This window comes from Arvicola amphibius, chromosome 8 (assembly GCF_903992535.2).
Source record: "Arvicola amphibius chromosome 8, mArvAmp1.2, whole genome shotgun sequence".
In the NCBI taxonomy this organism is placed as follows: Eukaryota; Metazoa; Chordata; class Mammalia; order Rodentia; family Cricetidae; genus Arvicola; species Arvicola amphibius.
Window position 1 is genome coordinate 13,244,068 of NC_052054.1, and position 22,606 is coordinate 13,266,673.

The 22,606-nt window shown below is 39.5% G+C and overlaps 1 protein-coding gene across 1 annotated transcript in view; it reads right to left on the reverse strand.

The window, feature by feature from the left end:
- The window catches only part of Oprm1 (opioid receptor mu 1), a 37,840-nt gene extending 21,493 nt beyond the window's left edge, over nucleotides 1-16,347 (reverse strand). The window contains exon 1 of the mRNA XM_038339174.1: nucleotides 16,064-16,347. Within this exon, the coding sequence (XP_038195102.1) occupies nucleotides 16,064-16,347 (284 nt within the window). The remainder of the gene's footprint in view (nucleotides 1-16,063) is intronic.
- Nucleotides 16,348-22,606: the final 6,259 nt, after the last annotated feature.

Genomic DNA, 22,606 nt, shown 5'->3' on the forward strand with positions numbered 1-22,606 from the left:
ATCTCCTTGTGGTATCTTTCCACTTCTGTGGAAGAAGCTCTCTCCTGTTCACCTTTGCCACTTCAACTTCTTTGACCCAGTGAGGCAAATATGCATTGTTTTCAGGTGAACAATTCACAACTAAGAACTCCTCTCTCAATGTTAGCTTGTAGTCTATCACCAACAAAGCAGAATTCCACTTGAAGATTTCTTGGGATACCTTCCCCCCTAATCTGCTTCTAAGTAACAGGATGTGGAATGAAATGGAATGGGTATGCAAGGAATCCATACGAGACATGAAGAGGTTCTGTTTTGATACTGTTCATGAATATCTCCATCAGCCATTGAAGAAGAAATAGAAGAGGAAGAGAGCTGTAGGTAGAAGCAAGAGTGAGGAGGGGATATCTTAGTCTTATCTTCTGCTTGCCACAATCAGGCTGCCTGGACCCACACAGGCACGTCTGTGACCTGGGGTGAGCAGTGATGGCAGACAACCTGCCCAGAGTCTCACCATTGGCATTTCAGTAGGGAGGCACAGACACAAAAATGATAAAAAGGTTTACCTTTTTATTTAATTAGGTAGACACTTTAGCAAAATTCTTGAGTGAACTTGTTACTCTTCTTTCAAATAGATTTTTTTTTAAAGACATACGTGCAGATTTGATTCTCCCAGATTCAACTTCGGTGAGTCCCTCTCAGCTTCTACAGACTCTCTCCATGGGTGTTCTTGGACTGTGAAGCGTGGGGACAAAACGGCCCGACTTCCACAGAGCAGCATCCTCCTTTCAATTTGAATGTTGAAAATGTCTTTCCAAACCAAGCCACGACAACTCCTTTAATAAGAATTTTACCTTCAAAATATTTATTTAATTACTTTTAATTATGTGTGTGCATGCGTGTCTGTGTGTGGGTAGGTGCGTGTGAGTATAGGAAGACCCACAGAGGCTAAATACATCAGATATTCTGGAACTGGAGATACAAGTAGGTGAAAGCTACCCAACATGGGTACTGGGAACCCAACTAGGGTCCTCACATAGCAAATGCTCTTAGCCACTGAATCCTCTCTCCAGCCCCAAGAACTTTGCTTTTGAGAATTCCAAATTTTTCGTCATTAGCTGCTTAGGAGAAGCCCACTAAACATTGCTCTGTTTTTCATTTCTTTTTTTTTCTTGACAGTGCTAGGAATTGAAGCCAAGGCCTCATAGTTGACTGCCAAGCTTCCTAACACGGAATTGTATCCTCAGCCCAGCATTGTTATTTTCAGGAACCAGAAACAGGATACTGAAAAGCAAAGGATTAAAAAATTATTACAGCATTAACATAATAATATCTGGTCAATAATGTATATATACATGTATATATGCACATATAGTATAACTACATGTATATTCATTTATATATAATATATAAATGAATATACATCTAGGTATACTATAACATGAATAAAAAACAACCAGAAAGCTTAAATATTAAATATAAGGGGACATGGAAGAACTGAATGCAAGAAAGGGATTGAAGTTATGAAAGTGGAGATTAAGCTAATTGGTCCCCTAGTTCCAGGCTTTTTTTTTTTTTTGGTCAGGGGATGGATAAGTGTGCAAAATACATTTGATAATAAACTGTAAAATCTAACATAAAACTATACAGTTTCAATTTCAAGTATCAATTCTAACCATAGAAGTTATTTAATTATATAGTTTTACAAATTTTTGTTTTAAAATAATAAACTTAAAACATTAAAATAAATTAGTGCTTTGAAACAGTTCAGCTGTCTTACATCACTTGGCCTTATGGGTTTTAAATACAAGACTGGAAATGTAAGAAAGGCAGTCTCTGTCCTTCAGAAACTTGTTTTCACCAAGTAGGAAATTTCTTTGGTGTGTGTGTGTGTGTGTGTGTGTGTGTGTGTGTACATATACACACACAGGCATTAAATGTAATTATGGAAAAAAGTCATGGATCTTTGGTGTGGGATGTCCTATTTATGTGTTGCTTTTATTGGTTAATGAATAAAGAAACAGCATTTGCCTGTGATAGAGCAGAATAGAGCTAGGCGGAGAAAACTAAACTGAATGCTGGGAAAAAGAAGGCGGAGTCAGAGATATGCCATGTTGGTGTGAGAGAATGGTCTGTATTCTGTCTGTATTATTTTAAATAAATACTGATTGGTCAGTAGCCAAGCAGGAAGTTTAGGTGGGGACAACCAGACAGGAAGTAGAGGTGGGTCAATGAGAACAGGAGTATTCTGGGAAGAAGGAAGCTCTTTATGCAGTTGTGAGCCCACAGAAGAAGCAAGATGTGACTGTCCCGCTGAAATAGGTACTGAGCCATGTGGCTAACATAGACAAGAATAATGGGCTAATGTATGTTATAAGAGCTAATACAAAGCCTGAACTAATCAGCCAATCAGTTTATAGTTAATGTAGACCTCTGTGTGATTTCTTTGGGACTTAACGACAACTCTGAAAACTCTGTCAACACCATGTAGCCACCAGAGGGGAAAGGTGCAAGCTACCAGCTGGAACCTTGCTGGAAGGCCACAAGCCACATGGTAAAATATCAAATAATGGAAATGGGTTAATTCTAGATGTAAGAACTAGCTAGCAATATGTTTAAGCTATTGGCCAAGTGGTGATTTAAATAATATAGTTTCTGAGTTATTATTTCAGGAGTCTGGGCAGCCGGGAAATGAACAAGCAGCCTCCAACAACAGATCTTGCTGAATAATAGATCTACAAAGCTGAGCCCAGCACAGTGACTCTCTCCTCATTGTTTATTGACATAAGGATTAGCTTTCCTGTTCACAGATATGAAATGCTGGCAGCAGGAATGTGTAGAAGTATTTTCAGATCAAAGTTGAGCTTTGGCATGTAAAAGCCAACAAATAATTAATGGATTCTATTTTCCCAAGCTGAAAGGAAACTAAGACTCAGAAAATTAGTCCTAGTTATCCTAAGATAAAAAGGTAAGTGACAATGTCACAGGGTGATAGAAAGAAGCCCTGCAGATACAGACTTGTACGGGGTCAGATTGCCCACATCCACCATTCCTGACTTCTGTGAAGCAGGGTCTACCAGGAACAGAACAGTCACCAATAAGTTGTTACTTAAGGAATATTCTGGGAAGACAGAAATGAAGAGAATACACCAGGCAGACATCCAAGTGAGCCCTCAACAGCTGGCTCACACATCCGTCCTCAACACAGTAGAACATAGCACTTTTAAAGATGGGAAAGTTAAGTGTCATATATAATTTTGCTCAAATATTAGTTCCATCAATTTTTTTTAGCCAGACAGATTTGAACTTAATATGTTTGTCACCCGTGAAGGTTGTAAAATGTTACTATTTTCCTTAAACTCATGATATAAGTCTGGGACTGTTTAAAGCAGTAATTTAGGATGGCTAGTAGAAATCTAGGACATAGTAGTGCTCAGAAAATTCTAATAATGGAAACAGTGATGATGATGATGGTGGTGGTATCCAATGGATTTAGTTTCAATATTATATATACTTTTCTGGAGGACAGATTTCTAGGGAGCACATGCTCTCTCTTGTTAATTTTTATCTTTCTGGACTTGTATTTAACATTGCTTTATATTCACTAAAGTACTGCTTTTTATTGTCTTAACATGTCTTCTAGATGTTGCTCATGTGTATTAAAGATAATATGTATACTGACCCATGATTGCTCTACAACCACAACTCTTTCCAAAGGGTTACTTTCAGCAATTATCCTTCTAAAATGTTTTAAGCCTTCGGTTCTATGACTTTGCCTATTCCAGATAGAATGTTAATCAATACATTGTGTTTTGTGTGTCAACCTAGCATCTAAAAACTGTGTGGGGATAAAAATGTAGCAGGTGCACTGGGGCACATTGGATTTGTCATTGTTCCAGAGTCAGAGTTTTTAATATATTTTTTGACAGGGTTTCTCTGTATCTTTGGAGCCTGTCCTGGAACTAGCTCTTGTAAACCAGGCTGGCCTCAACTTACAGAGATCCGCTTGCCTTTGCCTCTTAAGTGCTGGGATTAAAGGCATTCACCACCACCATCCAGCCAGAGCTTTTAATTTTAATATGTTAGAAGACATATTCCTATGTCAAAAAGATTTTGAAGGTGTTTGAATACAAAGGCATACAGAGGGTATGTTCATTCTTTGCTTCATGCACTATGATTTGCTGAGAGAACAGTGCTGGTGAAATGGTTCATTTTCTTCCTAAGATTGCACTTTGGAAGAAAGGAAGGATGCCATCTAATTTGGCCACTCCGAGTTAAATCTGGTACACTAAAGAGAGTGCTTTGTTCATAGTTAGTGCTCAACAAACATAATGACTATGCTTAATCTTCTTTAACATCACTCTGTGCATTAGTTGATTTTCTGTGGCTATAATAAAATTCCATAACATAGCAACTTATAGGAGGAAGAATTTACTGGGGAGGGGGGAGGCTTATTGTTCCAGAGGGACAATTGTGTGGAAGTAGCAGGCATAGAAGCTGGAGCACACTGCTGAGAGCTCATCAAACATGTACTAGGGAGAGAAAGAGAGAGACAGAGAGAGAGACAGAGAGACAGAGAGACAGAGAGACAGAGAGAGAATGGAATGGTTCAAAGAAACCCTCAGTGACATGGCTCCTTCAGCAAGACTGAACCTTCTAAACTTACCTGGAGAGTGCCATCAAGTAGGGAAAAGTATTCAAATGTCTGAGCCTGTGGGAGGCAATCTTATTTAAACCACCACAGTCTGTCAACAATTTCTACCTGGTGTGGCCTCACGCACTAGTAATGCCAGTATGTGGGAAAGGGTGGCAGGAGGATCAGGAGTTCAAGGTCATCCTTGAATTACAAAGAGAATTTGAAGCCAGTCTTGGCTACAAACCCTTAAGGCCAACACCATTTTCTTCCCTAATTATAATTACATTATTTGAGAACTCCATTATTCAATATGATGAAGACTTTAAAATGCTCACAATTTCAAGGCACCAGCTTTAATCCTTAGATATATGTTTTATTTTACAAAGGGGTTAGTTTTAGCTTCTTTTTTCATTAGAAGAAAAAAAAGATCTTAGAAGGCTCTTTATTAGTGTCATCTGCTTTTAATAGTCATTTATTTTAGCAACCGTAGCTCAGCACAGGAAGCAAACTCTCAGTGAATTTCACTCAGTCCATGTGCTTTTCCTTTCAGAGCTGATGGGGGATGAATGAGAATGAGACGACGTCAGTAATAATTCTTCTTTATTCTTCTTGGCAAGCACAACCAGGTGCGGATGTTCAGGTTTTACTGCTGGCAACATTTTTCAATTAACATTTAATCTTCCCCCACAGAAAGTTCAACCTCACACTGGCATGGAACCCAGCATTTCAGTGGAAGAATGTTGAGAAACAAAGAAAGCCGTCGTCCCTCCCGTCACTCTGCTGTTCCTCACTGTCTTCATTCTGAGAGGGCACAGTGTGCCCCAAGGGCATTATTCCCTACCACATTTAGTGCTTACTTTATTTATAGGGGTTGCTGCCTTGATTTTGGCAGTTGATAGACACAGGTTTCAAGTCTTGGAATAATCCATCATCCAGGCATTTGGAATAAACAGACAGGCAGTCACAGAACCTCCAGTACCTCATAGAAACAAGTTGACAGATGTTTCTGTCCTGCCAGGTCCCACAGCCATTGACTTCTAAAGAAATCACACAGAGGTCTACATTAATTATAAACTTATTGGCCTAGTATATCGGCTTCTTATTAACTCTTATAACTTATATTAGCCCACAATTCTTCTCTGTGTTAGGCGCATGGCTTGGTACCTTTTTCCGTGAGGCAGTCACATCTTGCTTACTCTGTACCTGGCTTCCTCTCTTTCCAAGTGACAACTGCAGACTGAAGCTTCCCTTTTCCCAGAATTCTCATTGCCCTGCCTCTAGTTCTTTTTGTTTGTTTGTCTAAGAAAAATAGGGGAAGTGCTGTGGGACAATGGCCTGTACTTTGCCACTTGTATTTTAAATAAATGCTGATTGGCCAGTAGCCAAGTAGGAAGTAGAGGCAGGGCAAGGAGAACAGGTGAATCCTGGGAACAGAAAAGAGTCAGTCTGCAGTTGTCACCCAGAAAGAGAGAAAGACAGAAACATAGCAGGCAAGATGTGACTGCCTTGCCAAAAAAGATACCAAGCTACAAGGCTAACACAGACAAGAATTATGGGCTAATATAAGTTATGAGTTAATAAGAATCCTGAGTACTATGCCAGTTAGTTTGTAATTAATGTAGACCTCTGTGAGAGGTTTCTGGGACTGAACAGTTGTGGAACCAGGCAGAACAGAAACCCCAGTCAACAGAAACACTCCATCTTTTGACCTATTTGCCTTTCATTAGAGAATCAGACTCAGCAAAAGTCAGGGTGACTCTTCATTGGGATGAAGTTTGAAATGCCTAAATTTCCACAGTGCATGTGCAGAGTTATAGGTCTAAGTAATTTCTTCTGACTCAGATGAACAAGTCTTGGGTAAATAAGGGTTTCCTCCTATGTTGTTGTAGGAGCCCACGTGTAACTCAGTTTCCATCTGGAGTCATTTCTGACTTAAAGAAGTCATGTGCCTGCTCTTCTTTTTTTTTTTTATAACCTTGAAGGCTATGAGAGACTTCTGATTTAGCCTGTGAGAAAAGAACACTTCATCTAGTAGACAGTATACTGCTGACATAAACCTCAGGAACATCAAGATAGAAAGTAAGGTTGCTTTTGAGCAGCAAGCACATGTTGGAGAGGAGGCTGCTCACTCAGGACAGGAATGGTCTTGTAGTTGGATACTGACTGACAGTCTGTGCTGTGCTGTGCTTTGTTCTGATTTTGTGTACAAGCAAGTTCTGAAATAAACTCTGGGCTGTTTGGCTGCTTTGGCATGACCAGACAGACATCCTGATTCTACCCTGTCTTTTGTTTCTTCTGACTTTTCTTTGGCCTTGAGAATCCCCTATCCAGGAACCCTAGCTGACCTTGTAGGAATGGGCTCCTGCATGTTATCATGACACACCTTTCAGTGCCATACAAACTGAAAAGTGAGATATTTAAATATCAAATTATCTAATCTTGGTTTGATATTTTTGGAGATAGTTTCTCAGTCAGGCCTGGAACTCATCATGCAGCCCAAGCTGGCATTAAATTCATGACAAATTTTGTCCAAAAATTTGGTTTTTATTTCCCCACCCTCTCTGAATTGATTAGGCAATATGAAAGGATTCATCAACAGGGAACCAAATGCATAATCTACCTGCAGAATTTCTTCACTTCAGCAAGGTGGGTTTGGGATGACCCAATGCCTTGAGGAAGAGTTAATAGGAAGGACAAGAAGATTGATCATAGTGACACTCATGCAGTACTTTGCTTCATTTCTATAGGCCAAAATGGCAATCTACAGCTGAAAACATTTTAATGAATAAAAACTGTGTTCTAGTGCAAGAAAAGGGCTCTGGATGCATGTCACTGTGCTAATCATGGTGGCCTGTGTCCTGTGGGGTTGGAGTGTGAAGAAGTTCAGAAGCAATCAAGAAGTCTCTTCACTCTCACAGAGCACTTCAGAGTAAGCAAAGATTTTTACTATAGTATCTAGTTTCTATCTGAATTCATATGAGATTGAATATGGTTGGTATTCTTCACAAAACACTAATAAGATTCTGGTAGCTTGGGTCGGTAGCTGGCATAAACATTTAACAATGGGCAGAGGTTCAGGGTTAGCATTCCATCTACTATGTCTATTCTGAAGAGAACTGCTGAGTCTTATTTAAGGAAAAACTTACAACCTCTTGGGCTTTAACTCCCCTGAAAGTTAATTTACTAATGATATTATACACAGCCTCCTAGAGGTCAGATCTTTTATACCTCCTTAAAACAGGACTCAGTTTCATATTCACAAGACCAGCAAGATGGACCAGACTGAGCAATAGGAGATTAGATGTACATTAGAAGCATGGAAGAGCTTTAACATGCTAATTCCCAGACCGGTTCTCAGAGATTCTGAATTAGCCCTCTATGGGCAGTGCTTCTTCTCATCCTCCCCCCTACTCCTTCTCCTCTCCTCTTCCTCATTCTCCTTTTCTTACTCTTCTAATTTTCTTCAAAAATGAACTTCTTAGATAATGTTAACTTTTTAAAAAATTTTAATTGACTTTATTGACCTCTACATTTTTCTCTGCTCCCTTCCCTGCCTCTCTCCTTCCCTTCAACCCTCTCCCATAGTCACTATGCTCCCAATTTACTCAGGAGATCTTTGTCTTTTTCTACTTAGATTAGACCCATGTATGTCTCTCTTAGTGTCCTCATTATTGTCTAGGTTCTCTGGGTTTATGAATTGTAGGCTGGTTTTCTTTGCTTTATGTCTAAAATACTCTTATGAGTGAGTACATATGATTGTCTTTCTGGGTCTGATCCATCCATTTGCCTGCAAATCTCAAGATGCCATTATTTTTTCTGATGTATAGTACTCCATTGTGTAAATGTACCACATTTTCCTTATCCATTCTTCAGTCAAGGGGCATTTAGGTTGTTTTCAGGTTCTGTCTATGACAAACAATGCTGCTGTGAACATAGTTGAGCACATTTCCTTGTGGTACGATTGAGCATCCTGTGGGTACTAAGTGAGAACTAGATCTAAGTTCTAGCAAGTAATCCAGCCTACATAATAAGAATTTTAAAAAATTGATTTTCTTTTTAACTAACCATGGAAATCATACTCATTGCACAAAGCCTTATGACATCTTTAAACACATGGGAGAACCAGAACAATGGTTCTCACTCCTGGTAACAAATTAACACAAAGTAATATGGCTTTGTGCAATAAGTATGATGTTCCATGGTTATTTAAAAAATAAAATCAATTTTTAAATTCTTTTTATGTAGACTGGAATAAAAAGTAGACAACTTTTTATGTTGTCACTTAGAACATTTGAGAATTTGTTTTTCATGGACTCTATGTTGCCCTATTACAGCTCTACTGAAACATAGCTCTCTGCATATTTTAGCCTGGTGGTCATCTGTCAAAGCTAAAGACCTGCGGAACCCATAAGGGGGTGTCTGCTGGGAGCAACTGATCCAAAGATCAATCATTTAGATGTGGATGGATGAAATTGCATCAAGGCAAGGACTTGGGTAGGAAGAGGATTTCAAATAATGCACACAAAATCATGGATGGAAGTCAGAAATCTCCCCCAGCCTCATAACATCCAGATCTCCTCTAATACTCTCTCTTCACCAGTTGGACAGGCTGAAACAAAGAGAGTGACAGTGTTCTGAACAACTCTTGAGAGCTATAGTTATCAAATGTCTTAAAATACAACTGTGTTACATAAGTCAGAAAGAAAATAAATCAGCTTTTGTGTTTCCGACGTCTCAAACATGTTGATAGACTCATGGGCCTCACTCTTCCCCAAGCATCTAAAAGCAGTTATTGGTTTATGAGGGAGAGGGAGACATTTCCTTCATTGACAGCCACTTAAATACTGCCAATGCTCGTGTAAGCAACATAAATGAAATCAAATGGGTCATTATAAAACAATCATGAAAGTGGTACTAGGTAGGAAGAAGGTGATCAGTGGGTAGGAGAAAGGAACAGAGGAGGCAAAGGGGCATATAACTGACATGTATTATGAAAAATGTCATATTGAAGTCCATCATATGTATGAACAATACATACATATACATATACATACATATATATATATATATATATATGAAATCTTGGGGGAGCAGGGCTTAAATATTCATCTGTCATGAAATAAATCAATTAAAAAAACCCTAGTGACACCTAAAAGCTGTGAATCATTACCTGGATGTGTGTGGTGGGTTCAGCAAGGCTGCTGTGCAGACATCCATGGCATTGAGAATAGATTTCATATGTCCTAAGAAGTTAATATGAATCCACACATGACAATTTTAGTTATTCTCAAAAATCTCCAAGTGATTGGAGGTGAAAATGCTGTGCAAAAGCCTAGAAAATTGCCTGGAATCAAGATGAGCACAAAGAATATTTGAGAAAGGGAAACCTTTAGAAACCATCTTAGCATTAACCCTTAGTCACTAACTAAGGGTGGTCAGGAATGTTGGCAATCATTTGGACCAATGGAGAGATGAAAGAGAGAACATCATGTGTGGCTGCTACTAGAACCCAATATCAGCATCAATTCAGAAAAGGCAATGTTGCCTTTCTGAATTATCTGTGGCAAAGGTGCTGTGTGTTTAGTTACCTATTACTATTGTTACTTTATGAATTTGAAAAATATGTTATTTCAACAAAATTCTTTGTATCAATTATGAATATGGCCACTGCATGAATATAAAATTTTATACTTCTTTACCAGCCTTTGACTAATGAAGTCTTAAGGACCAAATTTATCCAACCATTTCTTTCTATGATTTACTAGCAAAGCATGATTTTGTGTTAAGTGGTTGAAAAAAATTAAAAGAAAAATATTTTTAGGCAGATAAATCCAACATGGAAGTTAAAACTTCTGTGTGCATATAAAGTTTTATTGAGAGATAATTGTTTCTATTTATTTGCATGATGTCTATGGCTTCTTATAAGCTATTATCACAGAGCTCAGTCATTAGAACAGGAATTATTTGCTCATAGAAACAAAGCATTTACTTTCTAGCTTTTTATAAGAAATGCTGGATAAGGGCTGGAGAGATGGCTCAGCGGTTAAGAGCATTTCCTGCTCTTCCAAAGGTCCTGAGTTCAATTCCCAGCAACCACATAGTAGCTCACAACCATCTGTAATGAGGTCTGGTGCCCTCCTCTGGATTACAGGCATACATGCAGACAGAATATTGTATACATAATAAAATAAATAAATATTTTTTTTAAAAAGAAATGCTGGCTATCTATTCTTCATCCTCGTGTGTGTATCTGAGTGCTCCAAAGTGAGGTGAACCATACTTGGAGTAGTTAAAATTCAAATTTTACCTTATATAATGATGCATTTAGGGAATTAAAATAACTTTCCAGATTGAATCTGTAACTGGTTATCCATTCTGACTGTTTTCAATGTTGGGGAGAACAGACAGATTTAAAGACCTACAGTCATTAAGTTGAAGCAGGACCCTGATAAATGAACCATTAAAAACTAGAATAAAGATTTTGTTGCTTAAAATGACTTCTAAAATTTACTAAATATAGATTTCAAATCATTGTGATAGTGTAGCTATAGGCCAGCTACTATTTATTAGGTAATTGACCTCTTTATTTTAGAATTGCTTAGGAAATGAGGGGTAAGAATTCAGACAATGGAACTGAATCCTAAATTATGCTATCCAGACATTCTGTGTTTCCATTACACAATTCTAATCTTACTGAACCCACTGTTTTTTATAAATATGTGGAAATCCATTTAATTTTGACAGTTTTACTCCGATATACAAAATGAAAAATGCCACGTCTGTTTCTGAGTGTATGTGGTGCTCCTTGGTGTCTGGCGATGAAGTGATGAGGGAACTGTGGGTATTCATCTTGTGTTCACACTATTTTGTTTGATGGTAATGTATGGGCAAAGCATGGGACTCACCTGTGTGTGGTGAACTTGCTGCCGTGTGTAATGCACCGCTGAACTTCTTGGTTTTATTTGAGTCAGAGCATCCTGCATCTGTAGACTTAAGCAACTGCCCTTCAAAAGTATTCGGGAGATTTTGTACTGTACCCAGCCTGCGCAGGCTTCCTTTCTTGTTGTGATTCCCTGAAAAGGGCAGTATGCCCTCCATTTGCACAGCATTTCCATTATATTAAGATTATAAGCAATCAAGATATGATTTAAAAACTCAAAGTTGAAGGCAAATAATGGACCATTTAATATGAAGGCTTGGACTTGGTATTTACAGGAGTCCTAGGGCCAAATCCCCTCTGGGTGCCAAGAGTTGACACTATTTCCTCGAAGATTGCTATGTCTGCTGTCAATCCTTATTCCAGAAGGAAGCTATAGAGCAGACCTAACTGACATTAGTTGGCCTTACAAAATGTACTTGTGGGCTTTTGTATCATTTTGAGAGCTTGTGTAGGTTTGCAGAGAACTGTGGATTACTTGAAGAGCCCTGTTTGTAAATTCCCAGGTGACTCCAAGGGAAGCGTTGTTCTGCCTCTGGGCTCTCCTACTGTGAGCCAGCGTCCCTTATGAAGGCTAGGGTTTGCCTTATTTGTTTCTTTGTAGGTTTTGGTTATGATTCTGAAGTAGGCTAGCTAGGAATAGGGAAAAGAGAAGCAAACTACATGGTGATTGGAGGCAGCAACCACAGAGCTGTGTGATACAACAGAGTATGTTGCAATTGCACAAACCAAGACTCTCCAAGCTGACTGGGACTAACACAACTGGCCAAGTCCCCACCCCCACCCCCAACTGTTCTATCTATCTTCAGTATGGTACCTTATTGCTAGCCTTCCAGAACAAGATGTTCCCATCATGCATCTGATGCGATGACACACCCCAAGCTCCATTTAAGGAGAGAAAAGTGTATTAAACCCTATTCCAGGAAAACCCCACCTCTTTCCTGGAATTCCTCACCTTATTTCATAAATAACCCTCCTTTCTATAAATGTTGATCTATAAGGCCAGATGGTCCAAAATGCCTGGTGCTGCTACATTCTCCTAAGAAGTCTTCACTTTCTCTTAGGGGCTTACTTTTGCTCTGTAAGGGGATTTCCTCCCTATTTTAATTTTTTTTGTCCCCCTCCCCTCTGTGAATTACTTCTCTGGTCAGGAAATGGGAAGCACTAGACAGAGGTACTAGTTTGGTCTCTGAGACCTTCCTAGTCATCACTGGCTACAGCAACTTTGCTCTTTAAAATGTCCTTGTGTACAGTGATAAAATGCTGTCTAGAAACCCAAACACAGGAAAACTGTTAAGAGCTGTATACAGAAAGTATATATGTTAGACTCTGTATAAACATAACTTCACACATGCACGATGGGCTGTGGGTTCAGTGGAAATCTATTTGTAATATGTATTCAACAGGGCATCCTTAAAGAGAAACACATGTGGAGCAGGTTAACGTATTGATTTGTTGGATAACGTTTTTCAACCAGAGGCCTACAGCAACCCTATGGTAGTCATGGAGACTTTGCAGAGCGTACCATGATGAATGATGAGGGCCACTGTACTCATTTCTTTTTACTTTTTTATTCCCGTGGGGACAGTCACATTCTGGTTTCAATTCAAAGCTGATAGAGCTGTGTGTATTTATACACATATATGCACATCTCTGTGTGTATTTGAGCTGTGGATTGCTGGTATCTATCTACAATACTGATTCTGCTTTGGAGAAAATTGTGTGTGTGTGTGTGTGTGTGTGTGTGTATGCATGTGTATGTGTTTGTATGAATAAAGCAGTTTCCCCCATTTTAAAACCAAAAGTCTTCCTAGGTCATGGCTACCTATGATATTTCTATGAAATCATGTTTGTATTTCACATATTTGATCTAGAACAGAGCCCTCTTTTATTTCTTACATTCCTTAGAACAGAACTTTCTGAGAACCCCACTTAAAGTTTGCTCATCTAAGGTGTTGTGGAAGCGATAAGGAGGACGGTCCTGAGAAAAGAGAAATTAATCATATCTTCGGGGCTACAGTTATTTTCGTTGCTGTTTTTCTAATAGTTATTTATGATTCACCCAATAGCCTCAGCTATTCTCGAAGATGCTACATTCATCTCTCTGGCAGTTCTAGCTATTCGGCTACTCAGTCACATTTGTTGCTTAAAGCAGGTAGATATTAGTGAGCTGCTCTCGTTCTTTCATGGACTGTACTTTCCTTTTGTAACAGAGTGACAAAGTCCCTGAAATTAGGTGGGGCACTACAACCTCCGGACATCCAATTGAATATGCTCAGCTACCTAGGCACAGTCTCTTCAACCCACATATGGTTCTCTAAAACCTCATCTCTCACTGAACTGCCTATTTTTCTGTTTCACGTTCTTATTCCCGGAAGGTTATCTGCCGATGGAATTAAGCCCCTGTTCTGCCACAGGTGGGTGTTTGGGTTGACCTTTCAAATGGAACTGCTTTTGTCAGAACTTTCAGTACAGAGAAGAAAGCATAATGCCGTGTTCTCAGTGAAAGACAGTGTCACCATGTGTCTCCAAGTGAACAAGGGCAAGGTGAAGCCTTTGAAAGGAATCCACCCAGCAAGCAACCTCTTCAGCACTGGGAAAAGACCAAACTGTCAGCCTCAACTAGTTCCTGTGATATTAGCTCCCTTTATAGAAAATAGAAACCAGAGGGAATAAAAACGATGAAGACTCTGTGGGCTAATAAGGAGAAAAGACTCTTGAATGGTTTGGCAATTGTTTCACACTTTTTAAACCCAAGTGCCCACCCATAAATTGGGGGAATTTTGTTATTTCAGTATTACTACTGTAAATTAAGCTTTGTCTGTTGATCTAGCATCAGAATTAACTCAAATAATCAATTTCTATCCTGATAAACAGAAAATTGCATAAGCTAAGTGACATCCGGGGTGTTGAACTAATGAATATCTTTTCTTGGGTAAATAATTGATTTTCTTTGTATTGGTTCACTTGTCTAGAATAGATAACCCCCAGCCCATTCAGCTCTTTCATTTTATGATTCTGTGATTCCTTTTTTCCCTCTAGGAACAATGAGCAACATATTTTCCTTACTGAAAGTCATCTTTAAATTACAGCCTTAACTGTGGGATGAGACTGAGTTTTAATCTTTCATTCAGATCTCTGTTCTAAATTACAGAACGTAAATGTTTTAAAGCATAAATTCTCGTATTGATTTCCTTCCTGTATTTTTCCTTCTGCTATTAGCCTTCCCCTCAATAGATGGTGCTCTTTTCTCAGAGACATATTCCTTACCCAAAGATCAGAGAAATCAGTTTTACTTTAAACAGTCATTAATTAAAGAAATCAGACAAGCAATTTTCAGTACCTTGGGAAGAAAATCATAATGAGGGAAATGATACTTCAATGACTTGAGTGCTCTGTTGAAGCCTGTGACATGTGTGTTGAAGAGGTAAAGCAAATGCCGTAACTAAACATGAAAATGCCATGCTCATGATGCCACATAAGAAAGACTCAAATCAGGAGCCATTTTAAAGTACCAGGATATCCATCTACTTTAGCAAAAGTGGATAAACATGTATTCCACATCATAGGCAGGATTCGAGCATGTAACTCAATGCCAACATACCCAACATCACTCTCAGTACCGAGACCTTGCTCAGTCTTTGCCAAATTCATCTAGAACACCCCGAACAACAGAAAGCAGACCTCAAACTCTTTGGAAGTAAGACTGAGACACTTTCCTCTCCAGACCATCCTGAAGAATTGCCAGTAATACGTAATGTTGCTGCTTTTATTATCACTAATTGACTCCCAGGTTTGCAAGTCCTGAAAAAATGGTTGTGCCCTGTAGATGCCCTGAGCTACCCAACAATTCCAGATGCCACTCAGGACTCCCTGAGCAGATCTGCAGGGAGAAAGTGCAAACTGGGCTGAACATCACAACAGCATGCTTGTTATATCCAAGCTGCCCTGCCCTGGAGAGCTGCCAGGAAAACTCCCTCCACCTGGGCTGGGGCAGCCTCAGGCTGCAAGAAGAGTAAAATGAACTCCCTGAACACCAGAGAATGGGTGGGGCTGTGGTCCAGCCTAAACCAGCAGGTCTAAGAAAGTTAGCAAGTTCGTTCATCTCTTTAACCTACTGAGAAGCCTCTGCCTTTCACTTAGGGAAAGCTAACTAGATTTTTTTTCCCCCACAGCTCACTGTTTTTATAACTCATGCACAGGGATGATGGACTCTAAGACATGCTTCAAAGACCCTCTTAGCTTAGAATAAGATGGGGATCTAAGATGGAGCGTCCCCCTCCTCCAGACAATATCTTAAAAGCTTTGCCCAAAGGAACTTCTTGGTTTTGGAATTTTGAACACTGCTTTATCAAGGGAGTGAGAAAAACACAGAAAAGTAAAATTTCGCACACAAACAGCAAGTGCTCTATTCAAGTCACCCCTTCTTGGCACCTTGTTTTCTTCTCTTCTGTCACTCAGAGACTTTGTCTCCTTCCCCCCCGGTGGAGCTCAGCGCTCAGGGCATTCCTTACCTGACAATCACATACATGACCAGGAAGTTTCCAAAGAGGCCCACTACGCACACGATAGAGTAGAGGGCCATGATGGTTATGGCTGTGACCATGGAAGGACTGCCGGGCGAAGAACACAGGCTGTCGCTCCCGCCAAGCCCGGTGCGGTTCAGACCACATGGGTCCGACTGGTTGCCATCTACATGGGACAAGTTGAGCCAGGAGGTAGGTGATGGGGAGCAACTCCCTGGAGCCAAGGGGTCAGAACAGTCGCTGGTGTTCCCAGAGCCGATGCGGCTGTCCATGGTGCTGAAGGCCTGCTGCGGACTCGATGCGGGCAGTAACTGAGAGAACCAAGACTTTTTGGGTTTCACGATCCCCAGCCTCTTCCTCTCCCAGCTGCCTCAGCTCTGTCAGTTTCTTACACAGTCCAGCCCCGGCGGAACCAGAGAAGAGCGTCAGCCAGAAGGGAACGGCTGAGCGTCCGATATTCTCCTCTACTTGCGTCCCCCTCCCACCTTAGAAGTACAGGGAGCCCTGTCCTTAGCATCCCAAAGCACTGTTCACTGTGTGCAAGGGAGGGAGCGCGATGTGAGGGATCCAGAGGCTGGAGAGGAGGGAGGAGAGCGAAGGGGTGGATTTTGCGCAAAGCAACTCTGAGAGTCAGTCTCCCCTGTCTTCACGCGCTTCCGAGCAAAACGAGTGTAAAGTGGGGTAGGAAGGGGCAGAAACAGGGATGTCACAGAGAAGGGTAAGAAGAGAGGCAGTTAAGTTTCTTTGCAACGAGGATGCATAAGGTAGGGGATTCATATGCCTATTTTTCCAACACTTTCTTTTCCTTTTCTAATCAGCCAGAAATGTCACTGATCTGTTGCAATCTCAACGACCCCTAGACTCCAGTACTCTTCCCACTCAGCTCCCCAATGCAATTATTTGGGGATGGAGACCAACTGTTGCTGTTCTTCTTTCCTTAGATCCCCATACAAAAATACAACTCCAGCTTCTTAAATTTTCAACCCCACAAAGCTATTTAAAGCAAAATGGTCTCTCATTGATAAAGAGAAACTTGGTGAAGCAAGCCTGTTTCTTATTGATAAATTCCCTCAATTTATCATGCATCAGATGGCCTATTTGCAGCTGAATTTGTTTCGATGAAGCAGAGACACAAGAACATGTTACAGAAATGAGGGTGAAGGGGTGATACCCAGTAAAATCCACTCATGAGTACACTGCCTCTCCTAGCTCCATTCTCATGGATCTACTTAGAAAGATTTATGTTTTTAACTTTACACTTCTCCCATAGTCACATAGCCTGCTTCTGGGGAACAGGCTACCAAACCAAGCAGAAATTTTTACCATTTTGTTCTTCCTACTGTAGAGATTTCAAAAACAGTCTTGTGGCTCCTTTGAGCAAACAAGACCCTGGAGGAACAAGGATGCACTTAAAGTTTTCGATCTTATGTCCAAATTCACAGGTGCTTCTGAAGGAATACAAGTTTAAATTGAACAGTAGTGTGTTTTCTTCTTTTCATCCCTGTGTACACATATGGTTGTGCATACCCTTAGTTTTTAATTATCAACATTGAAATTAAATGGGCTTGATTGGTTGTGGAAAGTTTAACTGTATTCTCATAGACTGTGGAGAGCAAGCTTAGAAGGAACATGTAATTCCAATTTTACTTTGTGACATTCCTCTTGAAAGCAGATAACTCACAGCTAAACTATTAATCATAGACTTTTGGACAATGTTAAGTATTATTTTTATACTTTTCCATTAAAGGGTATAATTTCAGCAGTAATGTAGATAAGGTTTCCCAGTGGATGCTCAAATACCTGTAAATATATTCTCCTAGGAATACATGTGTCGATTCATGTGGTTGAGCTGAAATCTGTGTGGGACTCATTCACCAGTTTCCTGAGTATTCACAGAACTAGTCCTCACTCCCTTTATTGAAAGTTTTACTGCCTTTGCTGTCAGATGGTTCTGTGATACAGTCCTGTCATCTCCAGCAGTGTGAGTCTGAATATGTTGCTTTACCTTATTGAGTCATAATTTTCTTCTCAGAATAAGAACCTGAACTTTATTCAACCATATGTTCTCATCTGAGATCAATATTTCCCTTCTATTTCTAATTCTTGTGCCTCACAGAGAGTAATTATCATCCTTTGATTACTCCAGATGCGACATTTTCTGAACACCATTTTATGTCTTTATCTGTCTGTCTGTCTATCTTCCTACCTATTTTCTGTATGTTTTATTCATTCAATATTTACTTTGAGAAAATACAGACAAATAAAATTTTCTAAATACAAATGTTAAATTAGCCTTGAAAGGTCTATTGAAACATTATATGTAAATAATAATTTCATACCACTCCATAGACTACGAGAGAACCCCCAGTTCAACTTCTGTTATTTATTAGTTTTCTCCATAATTGCTCATTTCCTTCCAGAATGATCTGGAGGTCTTCAGGGAAGCTTAAATCTGCCATAAGCAGAGGCAGACTATTAAAAAATGACTCAGCAAACTGATATCCTAAATACTTTATATTTCTGGATTACCCATGAGATTTTTAATTTTCAAGAGCCATAGTATGTTGTCTGTGGGAATATTTACCTTTTCACTGATGTTTCTGCTGAATCTTGGTTTTCTATTTGAATCAAGAACAGTTTATTACCTAGTGGTCTAGATTTAATTTATACAATAAAACTCATATAAGAAAACACTTTTCATGAAGTTGTCTGCTTCGTAGAAATGCATTTTGACACCATGTGGATAGATACAGCAATGAGCTAAAAGTTGCTCTTCTTTCTTGGATTTCAGTGTCTATTGGCTTTAGGTATTCATATGATAGCCATCAATGCGCTCATTTTCATATATAATATATATTTTCATAGTTGAGTCATGAGTATTTTTGAGAATGGTGACTAACAGCTGTTAATGAAAGCCAGAATCATAAGTATGATATATGGACTAATTACAGTGCTTAGAAACTCAGAAAAGCAAGGGCATATAGGGCTTCATCAGGAGAGCGTGCAATGTGTTTTGTAGCTGTATTCTACTCCTGACATTCACATATACACAGCTAATAAGAAGGCAGTTGAGTCTGATACAATATTATTTTAGACTACTGAAATACTACATAATCCTTCAACAAAACTGAGTAAGATTCCTTGATTTAGAGTTTACAAAATAAAAAGTTAAATTAAAAATAAAAACTCTTCACCAATTTCCATGTGATAAACCTAAGAGGATACCTGAAGTAGAGCCAGTAAAATCCCTGAACTTTAAATTTATAAAGTAACCCCAAATCCAGACTCTACTGTCTATTTTCTTCACATTCTTTATGCTTCCTGTTAATTGGTTTCTCTTGTGTAAAATAAAGAATGAGAATCAGCTACAAAGCAGTGTTCCAAGATTACATGTATTTAAAAGAGCATGCCCTTTGTCTTCAAGTTCATTGTCAAGAAGAATTCTTGAAGGTATTATATAATATTTAATGGCACAAACTTATCCTTACGAGTTTTATCTTTTTAAGAGCCTGAACGTTCTAATAACAGTTTGACTGTCAGCCTTTCAAATAATTATTATAAACAACTAGCTTAAATAATTAGTTCATACATTTGCATACCTTTCTTCGCATCTGGAAGCTCAGTTTTAAAAAAGATTTGGGTTTTAATTTTCAGTCTCTTATCACTTTATTATTGACAGTAGTTAGTTTCTCTTTATCAGTTTCACTTAAAAGTTATTGAGAACTCAGGAAGCCTCTATTTATGCAGGCGTTGTGGCTTGAATGTGAAATATACCACAGTGGCTCAGGTGTTAGAATACTTGGTCCTCTGCTGCTGGTATTGTAGACCCTATAGCAGGCGGAGCTTTGCTGAAGGAAATGGGTTACTGGGGGGTGGAGAGGTGGTCCCTGAGGTTTTGTGGCCCAGTTCCATTTTGTGTTTATGTACTGATGCTAGTAGGTTGTCTTATAATTCATCACATTAGAAGTTGAAACCAAGATATTTAAAAAACCACATTTCTTTATCAACTTACTAAAGTTAATGATACAAATATTACACAGAAAAATAAGTAATTTTGTTTATTTTAAGGAATACCTTCCCCAATTTTCCTTTAGGTCAGAAAAAAATTAGAATTAGTAGGAAGAGTGGCACCATGGCTGAGCCATTCCTTCACTGTATGGTTTAGAAGTAGGTAGTAGGTAGGTTCTCCTACATGAATGATTCTGTCTCAATCAGGCACATCATGGGTGGTTGAAATTTACAAGGGAAACTGAAGAATGTTTGCATTTACTCAGGTATGTGATTGGAAAGAGGACTAAATTTTAGCAGTCTTTACAGTTGTGGCTTTTTTTCCTTTGGTACTAAACTCAGTTAGTACCATATCTTTCTGTCTTAAAGGGAAGGTGGGTTATAAAAATTGAAGACACACCAATGATTCTTGGATCTCGTGGTACATGCGGATTCATCAGCTGTTCTTCTATTGTGAGCGAATAGTCTATTTAATCATGACTTTGTGATATTGCTCCAAGGTCATTTGGGACTATCAATTCCTGGCATTTTATCACTTCCTGAATGCCAGCTATACACGCTATCCATACACACTTGTTAATACCACTAAAGGCTGTGAAGGAGAAATTCTCAATATTATGATGCTGTCAAGTTCTCTCTCTTTCTTTTTAATTTCCAATTTCCTCTTTGATAATCAATTCTTTCAGTCATACTGGAGGTGATAGACTCACCTTCTCCATTTTAAATCGAATATTGACCAAACATACGATTCTGAGTCAGTGTAGATATCTATCTTCCAGTCATTCTTCAAATAAAAAATAGTGTCCCATGGGAAAAAATGTACATGGTTCCTCCTCCAGCTGTGACAACAACACAAGTGTGTTTTCTTGTGAGTAGCAACCTCTGTGGCTTGTGGTGGGTGAAGTGTCCTATACATATTTCCTGTTTCCTCACATCAATGTCAAAGGTGTGAGTTTGTGTGTCTATTATATATATATGTGTGTGTGTTTGTGTATGTAGTCTATGCATACATGATGCGAGTGTGAATATGCAGAGGCCACAGGAGGATGTTGAGTGTCCTCTTTTAGAGCTCTCTGCTTTATTCTCCTAAGATAGAGTTTTTCACTGACTCTGAAGCTATGCTGCAGACGAAAAGTCCCAGCAATCCTTTTACATCTGAACTCCACAGTGCTGGGTGGGGCTACTGTCCATTTTCCTGAGACTCACATTCTTTATGCTTCCTGTTAATTAGTTCCTCTTGTGTAAGATAAAAGAGTAAGAATTAACTACAAAGCAGTGCTCCCACAACCCCTCCCAGATGTTTATGTGGGTTCTAAGGATTTGAACTCAAGTCCTCATGCTTGTACGGCAAGCGCTTCTACTTGCTCAGCCCTCTCTTCAGCCTCAAATGGTTGAAATTCTATAAACGTAACTTTTATTCATCCACTGATAGCATTTCCCTTGCAGTTAGTGGTGTGGAGGGATAAGCGACTCCCAGACAAGGCTCACTATTGTCCTCACTCTTGGTTGCCCGCCAGAACTCGATGAAAAGACCCTCTTTGCAGAAGACACCATCCATTTTGGCCAAAGGACTTGGAAAAACATCATGCAGATACTGTTTGGTGCTTTCTTTCTTCTGGCCGGCTTTCATAGCACCAGAAGGCACTGTGCAGGTCACCGTTGGGGAGAAGAGTGACCACCAGTCTTTCCCAGCTGTGACTCCTGCCAGCTACACTACTGACCAGTCTGACAGGATACGTAGCATGGATGTTAGAGAGGTAAAAAGCACCTTTGGACTAGATTTAAGGTCCTATCCTCAGGAAGAAGGTCATTCCTGGTCTTGCAAATCTGGCCAAGAACTCAGCTGTAGAGCTGATGGGCTCCAGGGGTGAACCTACTATTGTTACTTTGTTAATAGACATAGTATCAGACTGCTTTCTAAAAATGTATCTCAATGCAGGACAGCTTCCAGACCTCCTCAGAGAAGAATCTTTGTGCAGTGGGGTGTGGTTAATATATAGGCTCACAACTTGTCCAAGTGCAGAGATGTGATCTGTGGAATGAAGGTCCATAACTGTGGGGGGGAAGGGAGAGGGGCTTTTTAAAAAAATTACCCAGTGAATGTGAATCTTCAGGGTTTCAGCAGTGAGTAACAGCACAGAGTGGATTTCCCAGGCTGGCTGTTTGACCAACCATGCTTTCCATATCATCTCCAACTTAATCTAGTGAAAACCACATGCTTTTGTAGAATTGTTAAAATAATTTTTTATCTTGTTGATTTCATGACTCTTAGAGACCTCCAGAGTTCATAAACCACACCTTCATGCTTACTGATTTACGCCAGTGTAAAAATGCTCTTGCTTCTCTGCTTTTGTTTCCTGTCAATCCACAGAGCAGAGATCCATGGGTGCCCCTGCTAAGCAGCACCCAGGTTTCTCTCTTTGAGCACTAGTTCCTGTACCCCACAGCTTTGGATGACTTTTTTCCATTCGCACTAAAAACTTTTCCTTCCTTCCTTCCTTCCTTCCTTCCTTTTTTTTCTTT